This window comes from Muscardinus avellanarius (assembly GCF_963383645.1).
Source record: "Muscardinus avellanarius genome assembly, chromosome: 18".
In the NCBI taxonomy this organism is placed as follows: domain Eukaryota; kingdom Metazoa; phylum Chordata; class Mammalia; order Rodentia; family Gliridae; genus Muscardinus; species Muscardinus avellanarius.
Genome location: NC_137804.1, coordinates 2,449,127 through 2,473,302, shown reverse-complemented (window position 1 = coordinate 2,473,302; position 24,176 = coordinate 2,449,127). Strand labels below are relative to the sequence as shown.

Sequence of the window (24,176 nt, the reverse complement as noted above, 5' to 3'; positions counted from 1 at the left end):
AGGGTCTCCTAAGCCAGCACGTGCAGCTGGCTTCGAACCTGCGCGATCCTCCTGTCTCTGCCTCCCAAGCGCGGGGATTACAAGCGTGCGCCACCACGCCCGGCTCTTTGTTATTTTCTGCAAGCATTCTTTCTTGTTCTTATTTATTTCTTTCTGAAAACTGAAAGTTGTTTTCTATAACCAATGTGGCATCATAATAGGTCCTTCTGAGGATATTATTATAGTTTTGAAAGTAATTTTCTCCCTCTATTCAATTGTTTCTGCTAGAATTAGTTGGCCTGTACTTTATCTTATTACTTCTCCTTCATGTCAAAAGACTTTCTTGAACACCTGGCATTTCTTGGTTGTCTCTTTCTATTAATGACCGGAATGGAGGTGGGTAGACTTTGGCAGCTGGGCTGACCCTTCTGTTCTTATACCCATCTGGTCTGCCCTGGGTCTCTCTCACAAGCAGAAGGGCTGTTGATAGGTTCTGTTTAAGAAAGCATGGTGCATCGATGCATCTCATTTTTGTATACTTGAAAGTAAAATAGGCAAACACCTGGGGTCACCTACTGTTGCCCAGGCCCTACCATTTGTCTGTTCCACAAATTTGGCAGGAAAATAGGTTTTATGCAGAGCCGGCTGTTAATTATTGTTATTATTATTTTTGGTACTGAGGTTTGAGTCCAGCAGCCTTCGACCTCTGAGCTACACCCCCAGCCCTTTCTATTTTGAAATGGGTTCTTGCTAAATTGCTGAGGTTGGCTTTGAACCTGCAATCCGTCCTCCTGTCTCAGTTCCCCAAGCACTGGGATTATAGGAGTGCTCCACCATCACACCCTGCTGCAAAGTCAGCCTTGAAGAAAGAGAGAGAGAACTTTCTTGCTTCAAATCTCCATCTCTGCCAATCTATGGAACCGGCCAATCCATCAACAGATGAATGGATTACAAAATTATGGGATGTGCGCACAATGGAATTTTATTCAGTCATAAAGAAGAACAAAATTACATCATGTACGGGGAAATGGATGGAACTGGAGAACATTATGCTAAGTGAGATTAGTCAGTCACAAAAAATAAGAAATCGGATGCTCTCCCTAATATGTGGAAGCTAGGGAGAAATGGGTCATAGGAAGAAGTCTAGACGAAGAAGGAGAAACTACAGATGAGCAAATAAGGAGACCTAACTGAGGGGGATGGGAGGGGGAAGAGGGAAATTCCCTAATGTGCATGATGCACGTTCATAAACATACCAAAGTGAGTCACTAAGCCAAACATGAGAAGGAAGGAAGGGGGAGAAAGTGGGGTGGGAACTGGGGAAGGGCTAATTGGGTGATGTGTGCATGTACGCCTCCACCATCTTGTACTTCATTAAGATGCACAACTACAATGTACAAATAAAAAACTCTCCATCTTCAGAAAACTCAAGGACATGAGAAGTTTTATAAGAGGCAGTGAATGCACAAAAGAAAGGAAATGTACACAGGCAGATTGAGACATCTGGGGAAACTGTCAGCCTCAGCTTCCTTGGTACTTAGGGGGCCAGGGTAGTACAGCTCTTCAGCCTTTTCTCTCAGCTGAGGAGATACGGGGTGCAGAAAAATAAGCTCTCAGGAAGCTGTCAATTGCTGAGGGAGTCTACTTCTCTACCACCGCCTTAAAGATGAAACAAGGCATGCTTTCTTAGCCCTGGAGAGAGAAAAGCCCAGTTGAAGTTTATTATTTTTTATTTTATTTTTAGTGTTTGTGGTACTGGGGACTGAACCACACTCAGGGATGTTCTACCTCTAATCTCTATGCCCAGCTCTACTTTATTTATTTATTTTTTTTGAAACAGTCTCACTAAGTTGTGGAAGTCCTCGCCATGTTGCTGAGGCTGACTGCGAACCTGTGACCCTCCTGTCTCAGTCTCCCAGGTACTGAGATTCCAGGCGTCTGGCCAGTTTAAGTTTACCTTCTTCCTACAAGCTGCCTTATTTATTTTCTCTGCTCTTTAGAAGGTCTGCAGGTCCAGAGTTATCACAGCTTTCTCAGGTGTTGGTCGGAGTCCTCCTTAGGATGGCTTCCTTTTCTTTTGAATACAGGTATTGGCTTAATTCTGGGGTCAGTCACCATCACTGTTAATTGCTCATGACCTGTGGTCATACGGTGTTAAAACAGCCGGGACTCTATCAGTTAAATATTGCTGCGATAATGCTTGGTAACTAACAGCCTCAGGACTCTTAACAGCTCACTCTCCTACCAAGGTGTTGGTTGGTTGGCTCTTGACTGTGGACACTAGGGTGACTTTGTCCTGGTCCACATTTCTCAGACTCCAGCAGGCCAGTTTGGGCCATGTTAATGGCAGAGCCCCAGAAGCAGCAGTTGGAAACACTTAAGAAGTATGAGGCCTCTTAGGCTTAGCCCCAGAGTAGATACACGGTCCCTTCTTCTTGGTTTTACTGGTCAAAGCAAGCCCAAGGCCAGTCCAGACTCAAGGGCTGGGGGGATAGGCTCCACTTCTACCAGAGAGGAACCACAGAGTCTCACGGACCTAGAAAGGGGTGAAGAATGGGGATCATTATTACATCCAATCTTTAGACTCTTCCCCAACTTTGCTCAGTGTCTCCTGAGTATGCTCCTATATCTAAAGCCAACTTTCCCTGAAGGTTCTTGGGTTTCTGTACATCTTCATCGTTCTCTGTCTAATTGCATTTACACAGTCTGCCAGGAGATTCCCCAACTTTCTGGTTCCCCCATAGCATTCCGTCTTCTTTCTGGCGCAGTTATGGAAGTCGTTTTTAGCAAAGACACTTTTGGACATTTTTAAGAATTGGAGCAAGGCAGGGAGTGCATGTGTGTGCACATTTTTGCTATCCTCCTTCAGTCTCCCCTGCTGTCATTTTCAATTCTCAGTTAAGATCTATCTCCATCAGGGATTCCGAGGTCACGGCTGGGTAGCACGGGAGACATTAAGCGCGACTGGCAATTCACTGTATCAACGGCCATGGTCGTGTGCTGACGCCACAGAAAATGATACGGCCCCAAATCACTCTTCTCAGGCCAGGGATTTAATTCAGCAGCAAGGATGAAAGCTGATGTAGAAAAGTTTTCTGATTTGCAGCAGATTTTATTTAATCCAATGACCTAAGAGACTGTCTGTCAGTATCCAATACAATGACTCTGCTGATAGTTTGGCAAAAATTATAAGTCAAAAAGAAAGTCGGGGACTGAGGGAGGTCCTGTTTCTGAGGGTGAAGGAGGAGTCTGCTGAATATGACCTCTATTTTTGTAGTCTAGTTACACACTTACTCTTTTTATTTATTTTACTTTTTATTTTGTAATAATGAGAATTGAACCCAGGGGCCTTCTACCTGAGCTACACTCCAACCCTATTTTATCTTGAAACAGGGTCCCACTAAATTGCTGAGGCTGGCCTTCAAACTGTCATCCTACTATCTCAGTCTCCTAAATACTCAGTTTGGGATTACACACTGAGATTCACTCTTCAATGTGCCCAGAAGTGGAAAGTTCTGGCACATCTTCCCAATGTTAACTAAGCTACACATTAGAATAAGGTGTTTACTGGCATGCAAGCTATAATTTTATGAGAAATAGCAGGCACACTCCTGGCAGTGCGATGCAGATTCCGTCTTTCCCTATAAAAGAGCTCCACCAAGATCCGAAAATTGCACAGTGGGTGAAGACAGTTAAATTCATCCACTTACTCTTTTTTTTTCTTTGTGTTTACCCAGTCAGTCGACAAATGTTTACAAAATGTTTACAAAGCACTAGGTGTACTTTGGTGGAAAAACTAATATTTTTGGTGGGAGAACTAATATTCTAGAGAGATAGAGGGATAATAAACAAGTAAAGAGTTACAACTTTTAAAGACTATCTAAGCAATAGCAACCATATAAGCTTAATCAATATTCATAATCAATAAACATATGATTTCAAGTTATCCTAATATCTGTGAAGGGAATAAACAGAATCTAGCCATAGAGAATAAAAGCAAACACCTTCTGAGACTGGTCTAATAGTTGAAGCATCTGGCAGAGAAAGTTTATGCCTTTTTGCTACTGTAGTGAGGATCTCATTCTAGGGCCCCACTTGAGTCCAAAGTAGCAATTCTTGGCATCAGCAAACCTGTGGCTTATGGGATTTACATCTCCCACCCCCTGCCTATCCAGGCACCACTTGACAATCTCAGTATTCTTTCCCACGAACCATGTGCTCAGAATCCTCTTCCACACTGACCTCCAGGTGATAGATCTGGGCAGGCAGGCCAGATAATACCACTTTATAGTATAGTAAGTTTTTAAAAAAATATGTTGGCCAGTTTTGAGATCCTGGTCAGAGGCTGGTAAGTTCCCCTTCCTTCCTTCCTTCCTTCCTTCCTTCCTTCCTTCCTTCCTTCCTTCCTTCCTTTCTTTCTTTCTTTCTTTCTTTCTTTCTTTCTTTCTTTCTTTCTTTCTTTCTTTCTTTCTTTCTTTCTTTTCTTTCGTGGTACTGGGGTTCCTGGAAGCCCTTCTACCGATGGGGCTCACTCCCAGACCTACTTTATACTTTTTATTTGGAAACAGGGTCTCTTAAGCCAGCGAGGCTGGCTCCGAACCAGCGGGATCCTCCTGTCTCTGCCTCCCAATCGCGGGGATTACAGGCGTGCGCCACCACGCCTGGCTTAAGTTCCTCTTCTTTAAAAGCCAATGAAGTCCATTCATCCAATCACTTCCCTTCCCAAGGTTTTCCCACTCTGGGCCACTGTGCACTAGCTCTAAGCACCCACCCTGGGGCCAGGTAATAGAAAATGAGGGATGGCCTCTGTACTCTGGAGCTAGCCAGTCCACAAGGAGTCATAGCACCCCGGATTTGCTATTTTGGTATTGGGGGTTGAACCTAGTGGCATTCTACCTCCAGGTTACATCCCCATCCCTTTTTCTATTTTTAAAACAATTTGAAACAGAGTCTTGCTAAGTTGTTGACACTGGCCCCAAACTTGCCATCCTCCTGTTTCAGCAGTAAAGGGATTATAGGTGTACACTACCATGCTCATCTACATTGCCTTTTAAGTAAGTGTTCTAGCAAGTTTTTGGCAGAGGCAAGAGTCTTTGACTTAACTGGCTTCAAACCCGGGCCTTCAGTGTGACTCAGAGCTTTGGAAAAGCTTTTCTCCCTCTCTTCACACCGCCCACCAGTCTTCTTAGCCCTCAACTCTAGGTTGTGACCACAAGGACCAGAGAGCTGGACGTGGCACTCCACCACCTAATGGGCTGCTGGCTATGGCAGTTTGGGTAAGGTTGAAGGCTCAGCCAAATAGCCTGGAGAGGATAGCAATGTTCATTGAGAGGAGTGGACATGGCCAGGTGCATTTTCACACAAATAAGCAGGCTCAATGAAATTTCACTACACACACACAAGGCTTGAATCCATGAAGTGACCCCGCTAAATCAAGCTGCCTCTCGGTGCTACTTATCCCACGTTAAAACTCATCAGAGCTGCCCATTCTGCTCTGCAGGTATTTTAGGCCATCTTGAATGTTTCCTATCGTTTCCCAGTACATTAGGCAACATGAATCCCAATCCAAGCTTACAGAAGACCAGAGTCGCTCAGCCAAGACAGACGCCCTTGAAAAACCAAGCTAATGAGCGCGGGGGAAAAAACAGGAGCCAGCCAAATGGCTCCGTTAATTTTACATCCACCGCTTCACTTTTCAACAGACCCGTTTCCCAATTTGCATTTTTCCTGGTCTAGAATCTTTTACAGTCCAGGCACATGAGTAGGTAACCAGGAACTCCTGAACCCTGCAGTTTGCTTTTGTCTTAAGCCCGGCAGCCATAAGATGTTTGTACTTCCTGGAGTCCACAGACCAGCAGGAGCATTCGGCAAAGAGGCCATTTGGAAGGAATTTGGTAGATGTTCCTGAGCTGTCTCGGATCACGCTCTCCAGAACCTAATTGAGAGAGGCATCCTAGCGAGTGGGAGACTGTTAAGCACATTAGTGACATTTGGGAAGGTCTGGGTTTCCTGACGCAGCGCAGCATCAGAACATAATAGGCTTCAGAGACCTTCCCCAAATAGCCTTAATTGCATTTCGATGTCCTGGTGACTGTGAGAATTATTTTTAAATCAAATTGGTGCATTAGAATTACATTTAGTTTTAATTAAGTTGATGCATTTGCCAAGCGGTAATGTACTTAGAGAATGGAAACGCGACACCGAGGGAGTCCTCTTCTCTGTCTCTTCTCTGTCTCAAAGGCCCTTCTGCAGCTCTTACTGTATGGAGGGTTTAGAAAATCTCTCAGGGTGTGGGTGTGAGATCACACGTCAGACTGAGAATCAGAGGCCGACTGGTATACAGAGCACCAACGGAGGAACAGGGACGCTGCCTTCTGGTTGTGTGTCTGTTACTCACCTGCTGCACAGTTTGGAAAAGTCACAGGTGTTCTCAAATCTGCAGACAATCAGAATCCAGAAGAACATTGAACCAAGCAGATTTTCAAGCGGGATTTGACTCACTTGGTCTAGGTGAAGTCCAGATATCTTTATTTTAGGGGGCGGGGCAGTAATATTGGAGATTGATCCCAGGGGTCTTCTAAACTCTGAGCTACACCCCTAGTCCTATTTTTTTATTCTTTATTTTGAAACAGGGTCTCTCTAAGTTGTGAAAGGCCTCGCCAAGTGGCTCTAGCTGGCCTAGAACCTGTGATCCTCCTGTCTCAGCCTTCCAAATGCTGGGATTACAAGCCTGTGCCACCAAGCCTGACTGGCACAGTTGTATCTTAATTTAAGAAATTCTCTCTTAACAAGAGTAACTATTTATGATCACACTATAGATCATAAGCTTCCTGGTTTTATGGGTCAGATTTAATCATCCTGTTTTAAGAAGTCATGTGGCTGACCAACATGGTGTAAATGAATACATTTCCTAAATCTGCTAACTAAAATAGAACTGAGAGCACGGATAAGGGGCATGGGTGTGCAGTTGGGCAGGAGAAGTATTTTCCAGTGCTCTATGGCACAGTAGGGTAACCAACATTGACAATAATTAATTTCATATTTCAAATAGCTGGTAGAGAGAATTTTGAATGTTTTGTATACAAAGAAATGCTAAATGTTTAAGGCAATATAGCAGTTACCTGGATCTGACAACACACATCATAGACGTTAATTGAAGTGTCATATTATATCCCTCAAATATGCACAGTTATGTGTCAACTAAAAAGCCAAATAAGTCTAACCTCTTACCCAAACCCTGTCAACTTTTTTTTTTCAGAGAGGAAACGTATAATTGATGTAGGATGAAAAATGTGGGGAGGAGACAGACTAGTGGACTGGGGGCTGACTTCCCTGGGTTCCAGCTCTAAGTCTCCACTTTTTACCTGTGAGTTCGTGGGCTTGGTTCTCCTACTTCACTTCTAAAATGATAGGAAACCACAGACTTTCTCACTGGAAGGTGAACTAAACTAGACAGTTGGGGGTCCATTCACTAAGTTATACCAAATTTTAAGGGAATCTCTCCAGAATCAAGATGGGAATGAACACAGTTATCTAAATGGACTACTCAGACTGGTCGATCCACTCAGCATAATATTCTTAAGTTCCGCTCATTTTCCTGCAGATGACATCATTTTGTTCTTCTTTGAGGCAGAGTAAAATTCCATTGTGTGTACATGCCACACTTCGGTGATCTGTTCGTCTCTTGATGGACGCCTAGGCTGGTTGCAGAATTTGGCGATTGTGAATTGTGCTGCTATTAACCGGGATATGCAGGTATCACTACAATAGTTGCATGTTTTCTCTCATATTAGATAAAAATTGGGAAGCAAGGGCAACCCTAGATAGAGAAGAAGAGACTGTAAAGGAGTGATAGAGAGGGTTTAGGGGAGACAAAGATGTAAAGAAGGTAACAGTTGAAATAATGCTATTAAATTACCGATGCCAATCTCAAAGACATGTATGGGGAAAGAAGAGGGTGAGCCCCGCAGAAAAATGTTCCATGAGACTTGTGCATGTATATTCCTATCACTCTCCATTTCAGTATGATAATTACAATGCACTAATAAAAGAAAAAATAGATTTTTGACCCTGCAATGAATTTTTACCACCACTTTCTGGAATGGGGACCGGGGTTAGCATTTATTCCCACCCAGTCTGGTACTGCTTAAAGCAATTCTTTTGTTCTGAAATTTAACCCATTCTGTCTTATATTTTCCTCACAGGAAGGAAGGACCTACTGCTCATAATTAGGCTTGCTAGGCACCCATCATCTCTCTTCTTTCTGGAAGCTTAGTGCAGATACTACCTCCTTGCAAAGCCTTCCCTGACTTCTCCCCCATAGGCTAAGGCAGTGCCCCTTGGGGTGTGCTGTAGCATCCTGGCCACCTCCCACTAGACTGTAAATTCCGTCTCCTCTTCCCTTGTCTCCAGCCCCATGACTCTATGAGCTCTTTGAGAAAAAATCCTGGAAACAGCCATACAAGGGTTAAAATCACTTTCAAACTATTTCCAGTTGAGCTTTGAGAAAATCTGGAAGAGACGAATTCAGGCCAACCTATCTTTAGAGGTTTCCTACAAATACTAGCTAATGAGACACACAATTTCCTGATTTCATTAATATTTTTCTATAGAAAATCTAAGATTCACTGTTTCCAAAAGTCTGGAAATTTGTGAATCTAAATCCTTATTTGGGGTTAAAAAGAAAATATGATTTTCCCAGAAGGCTCCAAATTTAGGTGGTCTGACATGCAACCAAGTGGTACATAATTTGTGCTTTGGAATTTAATAATAGAAAAGCAGTTCCCTCTTTCTGCTCATAAGCCTTTTCTCTCCCTATGAAAAGTGACTGTTAATATAAATTGTTTGTGGAAAACTAATAAAGATGAAAAATGATTTAGATGAGAAAAGCCAAAATGGATTGTTTGGAATAGAAATTGTAAGGTCACTAAAATATGCATTTGAACCTTTCAATCTTTTATATACTCTCTACTCCATTTTTCAGACTCCCTAACATGCTTTATGAATCTGTATTTAATTGTAGTTGTTTGCACCTGCTGATTATTTACATGAAATATCAACTTGGTAAAGCCATACAAGTTATCGATTGAAAACCAGGTGCCTTGGTATGAATGAAAGTAATGACTTTGTAGACTTTGCTGATTTCTGAACGCAGATTAAGTGAGGATTTTGTGACGAGTTACACTGCAAGTGTTGAAGGCAGAGTTGACTTTCATCCATGAGCTAAGCATGGAGCCAGGCGTGGTGGCACAAAACTGTAATTCAAGTACTTGGAAGGCTGAGATGGGGGATAGTATTTTTGAGGACAGCTTCAGCAACGTGGTAAGGCCTTCAGCAATTTGGTGAGAACCTGTTTCAAAATAAGAATTAAAATAGGGCTGAGGCCGGGCGTGGTGGCGCACGCTTGTAATCCCCGCTCTTGGGAGGCAGAGACAGGAGGATCGCGTTGGTTCGGAGCCAGCCTCGCTGGCTTAAGAGACCCTGTTTCCAAATAAAAAATATAAAAAAGTAGGTCTGGGAGTGTAGCCTGGAGGTAGAAGGGCTTCCAGGAACCCCAGTACCAATAAAATAAAATAAAATAAAATAAAATAAAATAAAAAAATAAAATAAAATAAAATAAGGCTGGGGCTGTAGCTCAGAGGTAAAATGCCCCCAGGTTCAATCTCCAGTATCACTACCACCACAATAAAAACAAACAATAGAGACAAGGCTGTAGCTCAGAGGTAGAACACCCCTGAATTCAATCCCCAGTAACACACACACACACACACACACACACACACACACACACTCTATGGATTATCAAGCTGTGGCTAATGATGCTTGTGTGTGCGTGAAAGAATGTATATTTGTACATGTATGAGAATGTGAATGTGTGTATGTGTGTGAGGGTGTGGTTAACTTTGTGCATATATAACTGTGACCACTGAGTGTGTATGGGGGAGTATGTGTGCATTTATTACACACCCCTTACATCCAGGTGGCCAGCAGAAGAATTTGCTGCAGGATATGTAAACTCTTGAGGTAGCATATGATGAAAATGTTGTCCATGTTGGTTATATTGGGGTTCTCATCTTTATAACAGGGGTTTCCAGTTTGTATTTCAAGTAGCATTTTAAGGAGCTTTGTTCATGAATTAAGGAGGCAGTTCATAACGCATAATTTCCAAGACTCTTCAAATAGCTTGATCGGAGTGTTAGAGAATTGCCTAAGACACTTAGTTACAGGCTATCCACTACGCAAGACCACTGCACTAATAGAAGGACCCAGGAGGCTCACTAATGTTATCAGCTCTCACATCATCAACAGTGGTCCCGAGACCCTGTGTGAGATGACATCACATCTTGGGTGTCAGTGGTAAGCTGCAAACCTAGAGCATGTCACACCGGCAACTGCAAAACCTACTCTGAAGATAAGTATCAGGTACCACATCCTTTTTATTGGACCAATTAAAGTCTCCCTGGGTATGTTCGAAGGCCAGAGAGAACCTTTAACTATTTCCTCTACTCTACTTTTAGGGTTGTCTTAAAGAGGTTACTTAGAAGGTTTTGAAATAAAACATACATTAAAAAGATGTGAATTATAAAGAGAAGGTATCTAAGTGGCCGAGGCTGGCTTTGAACCTATGCGATCCTCTTGTCTCAGCCTCACAAGTGCTGGGATTACAAGCATGTGCCACCACGCCCAGCCAAGATATCTTGTAATATCTAAAATATATTACATGCCTCACTTTATCCTGGACATGAAATATCATATTTTATTTATATGATCTTATCTTGGTTTTTTGAACTCAGGGACAGTTTACTTCTGAGCTACACTCTCAGCCCTATTTCATTTTTTAATTTGAAACAGGGCCTCATTAAGTTGCAGAGGGCCTCACTAGGTTGCTGAGGCTGGTCTTAAACCTGTGATCCTCCTGTCTCAGCTTCCTGAGAACTAGGATTACAAGTGTGTACCACTACGCCTGGTTTGTATTATCTTGTTTGATATATGGTTTTCCTAAGAAAGAGAACTAAGCTCTAAATGATTAAAATTTGTTCAGTGGATGCAAATAGCAGGTGTCAGGGCTGGAAACCAGACCCTGTGAACTTGGTTTGCTTCCTTATTCATTGTTTCCATTTTATTATCAGGGACTAATTTATGAGTCCACTAACTATATATGCCTGGTGCTGCATCAGCTCAGTTAATCCCCCTAATACATAACCATCTGTCAAATATTTATTATACTATGCATCTACTATGTTTCAAGAACAGACCATGCTCTAGGTTAACAAGTGTAATGAAGACTTGTTCTCATGGAGTTAACAGGACAGATAAAGATTAATCAAGTACTTTAAGAAATATATAAGTGTAGGTTGAGATAAGTGTTGTGAGTGAAAGAAATATAATGTCATAAAAGTATACTACAGTGAAATCTAACCCAGACTGAGTGTATCAGGAACTGATCTCTGAGCTCAGGTCTAGTGGCTGAGAACTAGTCAAGTGGAAATGTGTGTGTGTGTGTGTGTGTGTGTGTGTGTGTGTGTGTGTGTGTGTGTGTTTGATGGTGGTGGTGGTGGTGATGGTGGTGGTGGTGATGGTGGTGGTGGTGATGATGATGGTGGTGGTCATGGTGGTGGTGGTGGTGATGGTGGTAATGGTGGTGGTGATGGTGGTGGTGGTGGTGATGATGATGATGGTGGTGGTGATGGTGGTGGTGATGATGATGGTGGTAATGGTGGTGGTGGTGGTGATGGTGGTGGTGATGATGATGGTGGTGGTGGTGGTGATGATGGTAGTAATGGTGATGGTGGTAATGGTGTTGTTGTTGGTGGTGGTGAAGATAGGTGGATAAAAAGATGTAGAGAGGGAGTAGATTGCAGGAAGAAAATCCCTTGGCAAGTGGTAGTGTAGTCCTTTGGAGGAAGAAAGGGCAGTGTGACTGAAATAGAGAGGTCACCACCAATGAGACTGTGTAGGTTCTGAGACCCTATAAACATTCTGGCTTTTATCCAAGGGCAATGAAAGGACTTAGGGGAGTTTTGGATAAATGTGTGTGTTAGAAGTAGGCCTAAGGCAGGCATGTGCTTATCTCCTTTTACAACTTGGGATGCAGAGGCTCAGATGGCTTGTGTGACTTTTCCAGGGCTCATGGGGGTCACATGGCTAGTGAGTGCTTTGGTTAGGACTTATACCCAGGCCAAGTGATGCCCACACCCTTCATTCTTAAACTTGCAGTAAATTTAGGCTGCCCTTCTCCTCTTCCTCCTCCTCCTCCTCCTCCTCCTCCTCCTCCTCCTCCTCCTCCTCCTCCTCCTTCTTCTTCTTCTTCTTCTTCTTCTTCTTTTTCTTCTTCCTCTCTCTCTCTCTCTCTCTCTCTCTCTCATCTTCTGAGAAGATAGCATCTACTTTTGGACAAAACTGATTGGAGCTAACATCAAGTTCTTACAGTATACCAGATATGGCTATCTTACTTAATCACATCCATCCTACACACCTGATTATCCTTATTTTCATTCAATACAAGAGAACTGAGGTTTGGGAAGAGGTAATAAGCTCCACTGTTAGGAGAAAGAGGGGTACAAATACACTGCATCTGAGCGCCAAGCTTTAGGGTTCTCTCCTTCCATTGTGGACAGAAGGGGAGGCCAGGCTGGAAACCGAGACCAGGTGGGATCTTCTCCAACAATGCAAGCAAGAGATGGAGGTGGGGATGGACAGAACAGACCTTAGGCAAAGAGAACAAGCAGGATTTGTGCACCCAATATATTTGGAGCACGAGGTCCAGGAAAGCCTTTGTGTCTGGGGCAGACAGGAACATCATTCAGCCTAAGTAGTGGGCTGGCAGGAAGGAGTAGAGATGCTTTGCTCCATTCATTGCTGGGTAGTTGGTAGGTAGGAGGGCAAATCCAGAGGCCACTGGGGAGGAATGCTGAATGCTGCAGGAACAATACAGTAGGTGCGTAGGCTCTGGCATGTTCTGTGGGCTTCATCTTCTTTCCCCTTAAGTTCACACTCTGTCTTTTCCCTGAGCTCACATCTCCTTTGTTCTTTTTCCTGAGAACAATCCTTGGAGTGCTCTCCTAGATCCGAATGCGGGTAGATAAGAACAGTATTTCATTCAAAGGAATTTTTCCCCCTTATGGTTTGAGGAGAAGAAGATAATTCACAGAGCCTCAGTTCATTCAAGGAATTATACCTAATCCCCAAAGCATTGCCTTCACCATTTTAAATCATGTTTCTGGCTTTTAAAATAAGAAGCTACAATCTCTTGGGAAAGAAAAGTGTGATATATCACTCCCATCTTGTGGTGTATGGAATGCAGACATTTCAGTCCTGGGAATGAATAGGCCTGGTTGCCTGGGAGCAGACTGTGAACGTTTGAGTCGTGACTAGTCGGCTTGACTTTTAATGGCCTGCAACCAACTCAAATACACATACAAAATTACGACTACCACCAGGAAGCTTGGCACTCCTCAGCATCCCTTGTGACACTGTGCATTTCTCTGGAATTGCTTTTAATACTCTTCTAATGCAAAACTGTACAACTGGAAGCTGTGAAATCTTAAATACTTGACCCTCAAATGACCATCTCAAGGAGAGCATATTTTGCTGTAGGTATTCTAAAGTAAACATGTCACTCTTGTCTCTGTCTCCATCAGCAGGTAGTTAATTGTGAGCCCCCATCCTGTAGCAAAACCCAGGCAGGCTCTGTTCCGAATCGTGAGCTTGTTTGATCTCTGATAGAATAGTGTCCACTTGACAAATGCCACCTCCTCTTCCTGCTCTGACATGATGCCAGCCAGCATAATTCGGGTAATGTTTGCAATTCCAGCCAGTGAGCTCAGCATGGTAATTTTCCTCAACGATGGTGAAAACTCTGATGTGCAAGAATTTAATAGTTTGAATAAGGTGAAGGAGCCTAGATTCAGGCCCTGAACTCTGCTCTGGAAAAGGCCTGAGAACCGAGTAGGAACAGACTTCAGTGAGCTGCAGGGCAGAGATTTGCAATGTTGTCTGGAAAGAGTAACTGTGAATAGCTAACTTGGTCAGCACGGCACTGGGATGAGCAGGGTCCACCTCCAAGTGGAGGTGATCGCATGCTCTGGCAATTAAACAGCTGTATTTATTTTTGATACTAGGGATTGAACCCAGGGGCATTCTATCTCCAAGCTGCACCCCTACCCTTCTTATTTGTTATTTTTAGAACAGGGTCTCGCTAATTGTGGGGAACAAGGAACTCTTTTACACTCTTGGTGGGAGTGCAAACTAGTTCAGCCGCTATGGAGATCAGTGTGGAGATTCCTTAGAAAACTAGGAATGGATCCACCATATGATCCAGCTCTACTACTCCTGGGTATCTTTCCAAAGGGGTTGAAATCAGAGAACTACAGTAACATATGCATGCCCATGTTCAGAGCAGCACAATTCATAATAGCCAAAAGATGGAACCAACCTAGGTCTCCATCAACAGATGAATGGATTGCAAAATTATGGGAAATACACACAATGGAATTCTACTCAGCTCTAAAGAAGAACAAAATCATGTCATTCACAAGAAGATGGAAAGACCTGGAGAACATTACATAAGTGAGATCAGCCAAGCACAGAAAGAGAAGGGACATATGTTTTCTCTAATATGCCCAACCCAGGGAGTATTAGGGAAACAAGAAGGACTCCAGATAATAGAGGGGAAACCTCAGCAAAGCTAGAAAAAAAGGGTAGGAGAGGAAGAAGGCTGAGGTTGATTAATGAAGGAGCTACATTCGAATATAAAAGTATGAATGGTTTTATCCATGAATGGAATGTCCATGGTTAACCTGGACATTGGTTGGGAGGGGGGAAAGGGAAGTGGGGGGAGAGGGCACCAAGCACAGTCTGAATGTATGCCATTTTCAGTATGATCCACATAAAAATAAAAAAAAATAAACAGGGTTTCGTTAACTTGTTGAGGGCCTCACTAAGTTGGTGAGGGTGGCCTGGGACTTGCAATCCTCCTGTATCAGCCTCCCAAGTATTGGGGTTACAGGTGCATGCCACCATGCCTGATTAATTAGCTTTATGTGCTAAATGGTCTCTGTGTTTTTTGAGAAGAAAGATGAATGAATCTCTCAGGGCTCTTGTGACTGGAAACTCTTCCTCTTCTATCCTGCTCTGGGATGGAGCCTTCTGAGATCACTCCTGATTTGGGGCCATGGATAGAGGCAAGGAATCACATCTTCTTCTTGAGCCAGTTCAGTGGACGCCACATTGTAAAAATTATAGTAACTACCAGTTACTGTGTATTTACCATAACTAGGCAATGGGCTATGGATTTTTACATTTCAGGCTCACAAATCCCGTAAGGAGAAGAGGACATTATAAATATCACCAATAAGGAAATCAAAATAATGAGATGTATTTATTGGCACTGGGGGGTTGATTCCAGGGACATTCTACCTCCAAGCTACACCCTCTAGCTTGATTTCACTTTTTTTTTTGTAGTACTAGGGATGGAACCCAGGGGCATGCTACCTCTAAGCTACACTTCCAGCCCTGTTTTTTATTCTTTATTTTGAAACAGGGTCTCACTGAGTTGCAGAGGACCTCACTGAGTAGTGAGGGTGGCTGTGGACCTGTGATCCTTCTGTCTTGGCCTCCCAAGTACTAGGATTACAGGCATGTATCACCATGCTTGGCTTGAGATGTTTATAAATTGCTTAAGGTCACATAACAGGCAGGATGTGAAGCTCAGACTGTCTCTGTCTTAACCACCCCTGAAACACCAGGAAATTCAGCTACGAAGAGCGAGTTCATGTCAGAGTTGTAAAAAACTCACCTTAATCTTCTTCCTTTTCAGTTACCACGATGGGCATAATTTCTATTGTGCTAATAGCTCCGAGTTGATTCTTCCATCAATGCTAATTTGGGAGTTAAGTATAGTTTTTGATTCTCTATTAGACCCTGCTACTGGATGCTAGGAGCATTTCAGGCTTAACCTTCTTGAAAACTCCTATTCTGTTTGGTTGCCCATGTACTAGAGCAGCACTTCCCAAAGTGTGGTCCCTGGACCAGTGGCATCCCTACCACCCGCAGACTAGTTAGAAATGCAAGTTCTCCAGCTCCACTCTAGGCCTGCTGAGTCAAGACTCCTGGGGACGGGACCCAGCCATCTATGGGTCTTGTTACCGCATATCACGAGATGCGTGCCAACCGGTAAGAATCGCTGCTCTAAATTACAAATGAGATTTTTTTTTCACATGGAAAAAATATGAACTTTAAATTTCTCTTTTTTTCTTATTTTTACTTTTAATTATTTTTTACCTCATTTCCAAATCTTCATTCTCCTGTGGTACAAATTTATACAAGGCAACATAGGTGTTCATCTGTAAGGAGTCTTTGGAAAGAGGTTCCTGAAAGAGAAAACAAGAGTAAGAAAGGGAAGGGGGAAGAAGTTGAGAGAGGAAAGAAGGAAAAGGAACAAGTGACTGAAATGTTCTTTTGGTGTGGTCTTTAAGCATTAGAATAACCATTATTAATAATTTTATCTTAACCTTAGGCTTATTTTTAATTTTCTGAGTTCATTAAAAACCAAATTCTTTGGAACACATTGTCTTCCAGAAATACTATAAGTGTCTTCTAAATATTTTTTCTTGGATATAGTTGTTCATGAAAAATGTCATAGGTTTGGCCCCAGGAATGAAGATAGTCTCTTTAAAGAAAGAAGAACATGGAAATAGTAGTAAACAACTCTTAGTTCCTAAGCCTGACATCCTATCAGTTAGCTGAGAGTTAACTGCTATATGTATATATAGACCATAAAAGTTGCCCCACAACTATGTGCATTCTTTTTAGCCCATGATTCACTCTTCTATTTAAAGCTTAGGTTTCCTATACTATATTATTCTATTCTAATTATATACAATTATGAAAAAACAAATAAAATAAATAGCATACACTATTCATAATATATCATATGACATATGCATATCATACATGTATTCGTATAACATATATGTATAATAATATATATGCACTCTACATTATAGTCAAATGTATTATAATTTTTTAATTTACACATATAGCATATGTCAATTTGTATGTAACAAACCCAACAGGAACCAAAGGTGCACAGCAAAGTGCTTATCTTTTTTTATCTTGTATGAACTGTGATAAAACTGGGCATGGTGGCACATGCTTATAGTCCTGGTATTTGGGGGGCTGAGATAGGAGGGTCACTGGTTTGAGGCTAGCCTTAGCTACTTACTGAGGCCCTCTGCAACTTAGTGAGACCCTGTTTCAAAAATATAGAATAAAAAGTAGGGCTGGAGGTGAATATTCCTGGGTTCAATTCCCAGTACTACAAACAAAACAAAACAAAAGCACTGTGATGTTTCTGTTTATTCCATACCAGTAAGATATGGTACAATATACTACACTATTCTATTTTATTTTCTAAACATGCTGGTCAGGGACCCACTCAGTGGATTTCGTGGCCCCCTTGAGTGGTGACCGGCAGTTCGATCTGAGAACTCCTGACTGATGGGTCTTCTGTGATTGCCATAAATACCTGGTGGTTTATGTTCTTCGTTTGGTCTCTGAAGTCGTCAGTGCCATTTTCTGGATATGTAAACACTGAAGGAGACAAGGGAAAGCAGGTGCTTAATGAAGTCAGTTACCACATCTGGGAAACACGATTGGAGGATGCTATGTATTTATTCCAGGTCCCAGAACATTACTCTGCTATTTGCTGCCTGTATTTCATCCCTCCTTAGGGACCCAGCTTTCATTCCCGTTCCATGAGATACCTCAACACAATACTCTGCATACCTCTTCTGCATCCCCACAACCTTGGTACGCGCCTAGCCAGCACTCTCTCCTTGCGTTGTGGGGCAATTGTGTGCAAAACTTGGTCTCATTTGATGATGTTCTTCTAGGAGCAAAAGCCATGCCATTCCTCTCTGTTGGATAGGATGGCGGATGAGGTTTAGTCCAACTGAGTTTTATTGAAATGCTCTTTTCTAAACTTTAGATTCTTTAATCTACATTTAACATCTCAATTCTAGTTCCTTAATGACATCTATATTGTGTGTGTGTGTGTGTGTGTGTGTGTGTGTGTGTGTGTGTGTGTGTTACTGAGGATCGAAGCCAACGGCAGTCTACCTTTGAGCTATTCCCTCAGCCTCATTTTATTTTTTAAGTTTCAAATGGGTTCCTGGTAAGTTACAGGGCTGGGCTTGAAACTGATGAGCTACCATGCCCGGCTTAATGATACCTATCATCTATTATTATTAGTACTGGGGATATAACTCAGGGGTTTTCTACCTCTGAGCTACATACCTCCAACCCTTATTATTATTTTTATTTTGAAACAGGGCCTCACTAAATTGCCCACGTGGGCCTGGAACCTGTAATCCACTGTTTCAGTCTCCCAAGTACTGGGATTATGTGCTTGCACCCCCACGCCCAGCCATCTATATATTTTATTTTTAAGATTAAAGCTTTAGTTTTAAATTTCAAAATAGTTCCTCCCTTTCTCATATTCATCGCATTGGGGCTGATTTTTTTCTTTAGTTTCTTCTTGGAATGTATAATTCTCCTCTTTTACATTTAAGGTCCTCTCTGTGGCCTTATATAGAAAACAGACCTCTTGAAAAGGAGTTTTCATTGTTCACACACCCCACTGCCTGAGGGCCCTAGAGACACGGAGCCTCTGTTACAGTTAGTTTGATCAGCCAAATATACCCCACACACCAAACAGCCTCATCCTCATCACCGGATGTATCTTCTTTAAATAGAAATGTGGCAAATGTTTCCATATTTATCCAATAGAGTGTGCTATCTAATAAATCTACCATTTTGTCACTAAATGACTTGACATTTAAAAATAACACATTGCAGCTGGGTGTGATCCTGCGCACACCTGTGATTCCAGTCTCGGGGAGGCTGAGACAGGAGGGTCGCACATTTAAGGCCAGCTTCAGCAATTTAGTGATATCCTCAGCAACTAAGCAAGCACCTGTTTAAGAATAAAATATAAAGTAGGGCTGAGTGTGTGGATCAGAGGCAGAACATCTCTGGGTTCAATCCCTAATAACACACAGATACATAAAAAAAACCCCCACAGTGCTACTTTATTTCTCCTTCCATTATAAAGAAAATACTAGCATAGGGAAGGAAACCCACCAGGCAGAGAAAGCTTTAAGCCTATTTCATTAGTGCGCTGGCAATTTCTACCGTCCTTAAAATAGACTCAGGCACCGTGATGTGGAAAGCCCGTTTCAGAACAAGAGCTCCCGTAAAAGCACCAAAGCTCATTAAATATCTATTCGACCCCGTTTATAGCTCCAGAGTTTATGGGTGCAATTCCATGAGTCCAGGGAAGCCCATATGCAGTCATTTGCGAAGCTCTGCTTTGTGGATAACGAGAAGACAAAGTCCAGTTCCACAGACCTTCTCTGACTCAGTGCTTAGCTCCTCAGCTTGGTGTTTATACCAGCCTAAAAGGACTGGACACCCGCAACACCTTTTCTTCTGGTATCGTGTGACTGTCTGAAGTCCTGGTGTAAACATCTGATTCTATACGTATAAAACTGAATTCTTCTAAAAGAATATTAAATATTCCAAGGGAAACAGGCAAAGAAAATCTCCCAAGTAATTTCCGGACTGGGGCTAAGATGTTGGACTAGATAATGTATACCTACACGATGTTCAATCTGGACTAATTTTACAAACTTGTAATTTGACAGCAGTTTAGATTTTTTTTTCTGTTGAACAGCCATCTAGCTATTTGGTTCTAAATGTGTAGCATTTTTTTGTGAACTATGCTGAAAGCTATTTAAAGCAGCCTTAAATAGGTTTTCATATATAGTTGCAGGCAGAAGTAGTTTGCAAAGTGACTTTTATCTTTATTTATTTATTTTTTTTGAGGTCCTGGGGATTGAACTCAGGGACATTCTATCTCTAAGCTACACCCCAAGCCCTACTGTATTTTTTTATTTTGAAACAGGGTCTCACTAAGTTGTAGAGGGCCTCGCTAAGTATAGCTGATGCTGGCCACGAGCCTGCGATCCTCCCGTCTCAGCCTCCCAAATACTGAGATTACAAGTATGCGCCGCCACTCCCGGCTGTAAAATTATTTTTAAAACCTATTCTTATGAGCCATTTCAGAGATTTTGATTTGAAGAAATAGGAGAAAAGTAAGGTAAACCATTTTCATAAAAGAAGTATTATGCATCCTTTATTTCTGGTGCCTTGAATTCTTTGATAGAAAATTATGTGGTTGTTTATTTCACCCATGACAAGTATTTAAAGTGCCATATTTATCATGAAGCATATTCACTAAAGCTACAGAGGAAAAGTGAATCTTTAGCTCTGGCCCAAATCACTGAGGTCTTTCTCCCCCCCCCCCCCCCATATTCTTTTACTTTGAAGACTTCTGAACCCCACGCCCACCACTGTGCTTTCTGAGATGATTATTTTCTCTTTTTCTCTCCCTTCCCTTTCATTCCTTCCCTTCATCCTTCCTTCCTTTCTTTTATTTTTTTGTGATGCTGGGGATTGACACCAGGTTGCATTCTACCTCCAAGCAACACCCCCAGCCCTATTTTATTTGAAAACAGGGTCTTCCTAAGTTGCTGAGAGCCTTGCTAGATTGCCGAGGTTGGCTTCGAACATGCCATCTTCCAGTCTCAGCCTCCCCAGTGCTGGGATTCTAGGCATGCACCACCACTGGCAGCCTGTTTTTTTTTTTTTAAGCCTGGTAACTCAACAAGTTAACATTATTAAGTTTTTTGACATTGACCCGGATTTGAATCTTGTGAAGAAATCCAATTATTATGCGACATTCTTTTAAAAACATTATTGGTTCCAGCCAACTAGGGTTTTGTTTCAAGTTTCTGCATCTACACTTGAGAGGGAGACTGGCCAGGGGTGTTCCTTTCTCCGTCCATGTTTGGTTTGAAATAAGAGTTATAACAGCCTCATAAACCACGTTAGAGAACACTGCTGCCCTCTCTCCTTGCTGCGTTTTGGTTCTCTGAAAGGGCTAATGTACTCTGGAAATTGTCTATTTCTTGCATGTATAGTAGAATTTACTTATAAAACTGTCTAGGCTTGGTATTTTTATTGTATAAAATCTTAAATATTGACTTGGTTTCTATTAGGATTACAAACAAATCAAGTTTTCCATTTCTACTCCTTTCTGAATCAGGCTTTAGTCATTGATCTCTTTCTTAGTGTCAGCCCATTTAAAAACGTTTTGGACTACAAGATTCCTCCTAACTCCATTTAGAATGACAATCATTAAGAATATAAACTATAAGCCGGGCGTGGTGGCGCACGCTTGTAATCCCCGCGCTTGGGAGGCAGAGACAGGAGGATGGCGCAGGTTCGAAGCCAGCCGCATGCACTGGCTTAAGAGACCCTGTCTCCAAATAAAAATATGAAAAAATAGGTCTGGGAGTGTAGCCCAGAGGTAGAAGGGCTTCCAGGAACCCCAGTACCACACACACAAAAAGAATATAAACTATAACAAATCCTGGGCGAGGATGTGGAGAAGCAGGAATTCTTACATGCTGTTGGTGGGACTGCAAATGAATACAACCAGTCTGAGAAAAAAAGGATGGAAGAGCCTCAGAAAAACTAGATTGGAGTCACCATATGGCCTAGCTACACCACTCCTTGGTATTTTCCCCAAGAACTAAAGAGAAAATACTGTGGAGATACATGTATATCCATTTTTATAGCAGCACAATTCATACTAGAGTCATACTAGCTCAATTATCGAACCAATCCAGATGTCTGTATGTCTGTAAGTAGACGAATGGATAAAAAAATGTGGTACACACACACACACACACACACACACACACACACACACAATGGAATCCTACTCTGCCATAAGCAGAACAAAATTATGTCATTTGTAGGAACATGTATGGGACCCTTGAATATTATGCTCAGATCAGCCAGTGTCGGAAAGTCCAAGCATCGTTTGTTTTCTCTCAAATGTCAAACTAGAATGAAAACAGGAAGCAAAAAGGAGCTCAGATAAAAGAGGAAAGAACCCAGTAGAAGAGTGGGGCTTGGAGGAGGCAGCGGGAGGGGGCAGGCAGAGACGGGGCAGGGAAGAGTTCAAATGCACTTAGGTCCATGTCAGAGGGTATCACCACCAATCTCACCCACAGGGATAGGGAGGGAGAAGACAGGAGTGGGGTGGGATGGAGGCTACTGTACCAAGAGGGGTGTGCAGGTGCGTCTGTGTCTCCTTGAACCTCACTATGACGTCCAATTGCTATGTGACTGAACATCACAAAATTAAATAGTTTTGAAGTTTATCCGCATGAATTTGGTTAGGACACCCTTTTCTCTTCCATCTCTGCTATGGCCCCCTTTTTATTGTTGATTTGTGTCTTCTCTTTCTCTCTCTGATATCTTAAAAATGCTATGAATTGTACATTTTATTATTTTTTAAAATCCACCCAAGCCGGGCGTAGCGGCGCACGCTTGTCATCCCCGCGCTTGGGAGGCGGAGACAGGAGGATCGCGCTGGTTCGAAGCCAGCCTTGCTGGCTTAAGAGACCCTGTTTCCAAATATAATATAAAAAATGGGTCTGGAAGTGTAGCCCGGAGGTAGAAGAGTTCCATCTCCAGTACCACACACACACAAAAAAAAATCCACCCAGGATCTATTTTATTTATTTATATTTATTTATTTATTTATTTATTTATTTATTTATTTATTTATTTATAGACTTTTATTTGGTGCATTGTAATTATATATTGTCCTGGGGTGTAGAGTGATAGAAACATACATTCACACTTTCTTCCAGGTCCCCCCTATCTTTCCCCGAATGTGACTTTGAAATTGGAATTGGCAGTTTTGTACACACAACATAGAATTACTCACGGTCTTTATGTCTCCATGTCCCCTCCTCCCTCCCCCGCCCCTCTTCTATCAATCTTCTGGAGTCTCTGCTCTTCTGCTTGATGTTACCCAAATTTCTCTCTAGCTGCCACATATAAGAGAACGCATACAATTATTTGTTTTTTGAGACTGATTTCTCTTAGCATAATAATCTCAAGTTCCATCCATTTTCCTGCAAATGACACGACACCCCAGGATTTGTAGATCTTTGGCTGCAATTTAATAATTTCTGCGTTTATCCTTTCTTGGAGGGTTTATCCAATCTCATTTTCTGGCTTCTTAAGTATGGCACTCAGATTATTCTTTTTCAAAATTTATATTTTTTAATGAAGTCATTTTAAAGCTAAATACTTTAGTCATAACTTCAGTGTTATTGCATAAATTATGATTTATAGTGTTTTATTAGTTTTAGATGTATTCTGATTTTTAGTACTATTTCCTTTTGACACACGAGCTTTGTAAAAGTGTGTATTAGTTTGCCAAGTTATTGGCTTCCCTAGAAATCTCTTGAGTATTGATTTCTGTCTTATTTGAACAGTGGACAGGAAGATGTGGTCTATATAATGTTAATTCTTTGAAATTTATGAAGCTTGTTTTATGGCTCAGTGCATAATGAATTTTTATAGTTATTTTATGTGTCCCTAAAATGAGTGTCAATCCTATATTTGTTATTTCTAAGTCAATTACATTAGGATTGTCAAATATATCACCAGATCATCCGTGTCTGTACTGAACCTCTTGTCTGTTTGATTTATCAATGAGTAAGTCATGTTAAAATTTCTCACTATAAAGTCAGTTTCTCCTGGACTTTCTGTCTTTTTGAGGCTACACATTAAGAAGATACAAGTCTAGAATTATAACTTTGGCAGACGTGAACATGACCATATAATGCTGCTTTTTAATCTCTAATAAAATTTTGGTATTAAAATCCATTTTTTTCTTACAGTAAATAGCTATGTGATTTTTCTCTTCCTTAATATCTTCCTGAGGCCATCTTTCACACTTTTGTTTCTCTATATAAAAAGTTCTTTATTTTGCCTGTATCTTTTATTCCATGTTAACTAAAAAAATTTACTTTTTGACTTTCTATATCCTTATGTTTTAGATACTCAATATGACATAGATCCATTAAAAATTATTCTGAAAACTTTTACCTATTTTGTGATTTGCAATTGTTTTTGATTACTAATAAATTTGGATTACTTCTTTGATATTTTATTTGTATTACCTATTTGTCCTAAACTTTTTATGTTTTTTTCTTCTACATTCTTCCTTCCCCTTTCCCACTTTCTTACTTTTGAATTTATTGACT

The 24,176-nt window shown here is 41.6% G+C and overlaps 1 protein-coding gene across 1 annotated transcript in view; it reads right to left on the bottom strand.

The window, feature by feature from the left end:
• Positions 1 to 24,176, bottom strand: part of STAC (SH3 and cysteine rich domain) — a gene marked incomplete at both ends in the record, with an annotated part of 113,123 nt that overhangs the window by 4,879 nt on the left and 84,068 nt on the right. Inside the window, 2 exons of the mRNA XM_080715250.1 lie at positions 16,261 to 16,349; positions 17,507 to 17,571. Coding sequence (XP_080571376.1) covers positions 16,261 to 16,349; positions 17,507 to 17,571 — 154 coding nt within the window. The remainder of the gene's footprint in view (positions 1 to 16,260; positions 16,350 to 17,506; positions 17,572 to 24,176) is intronic.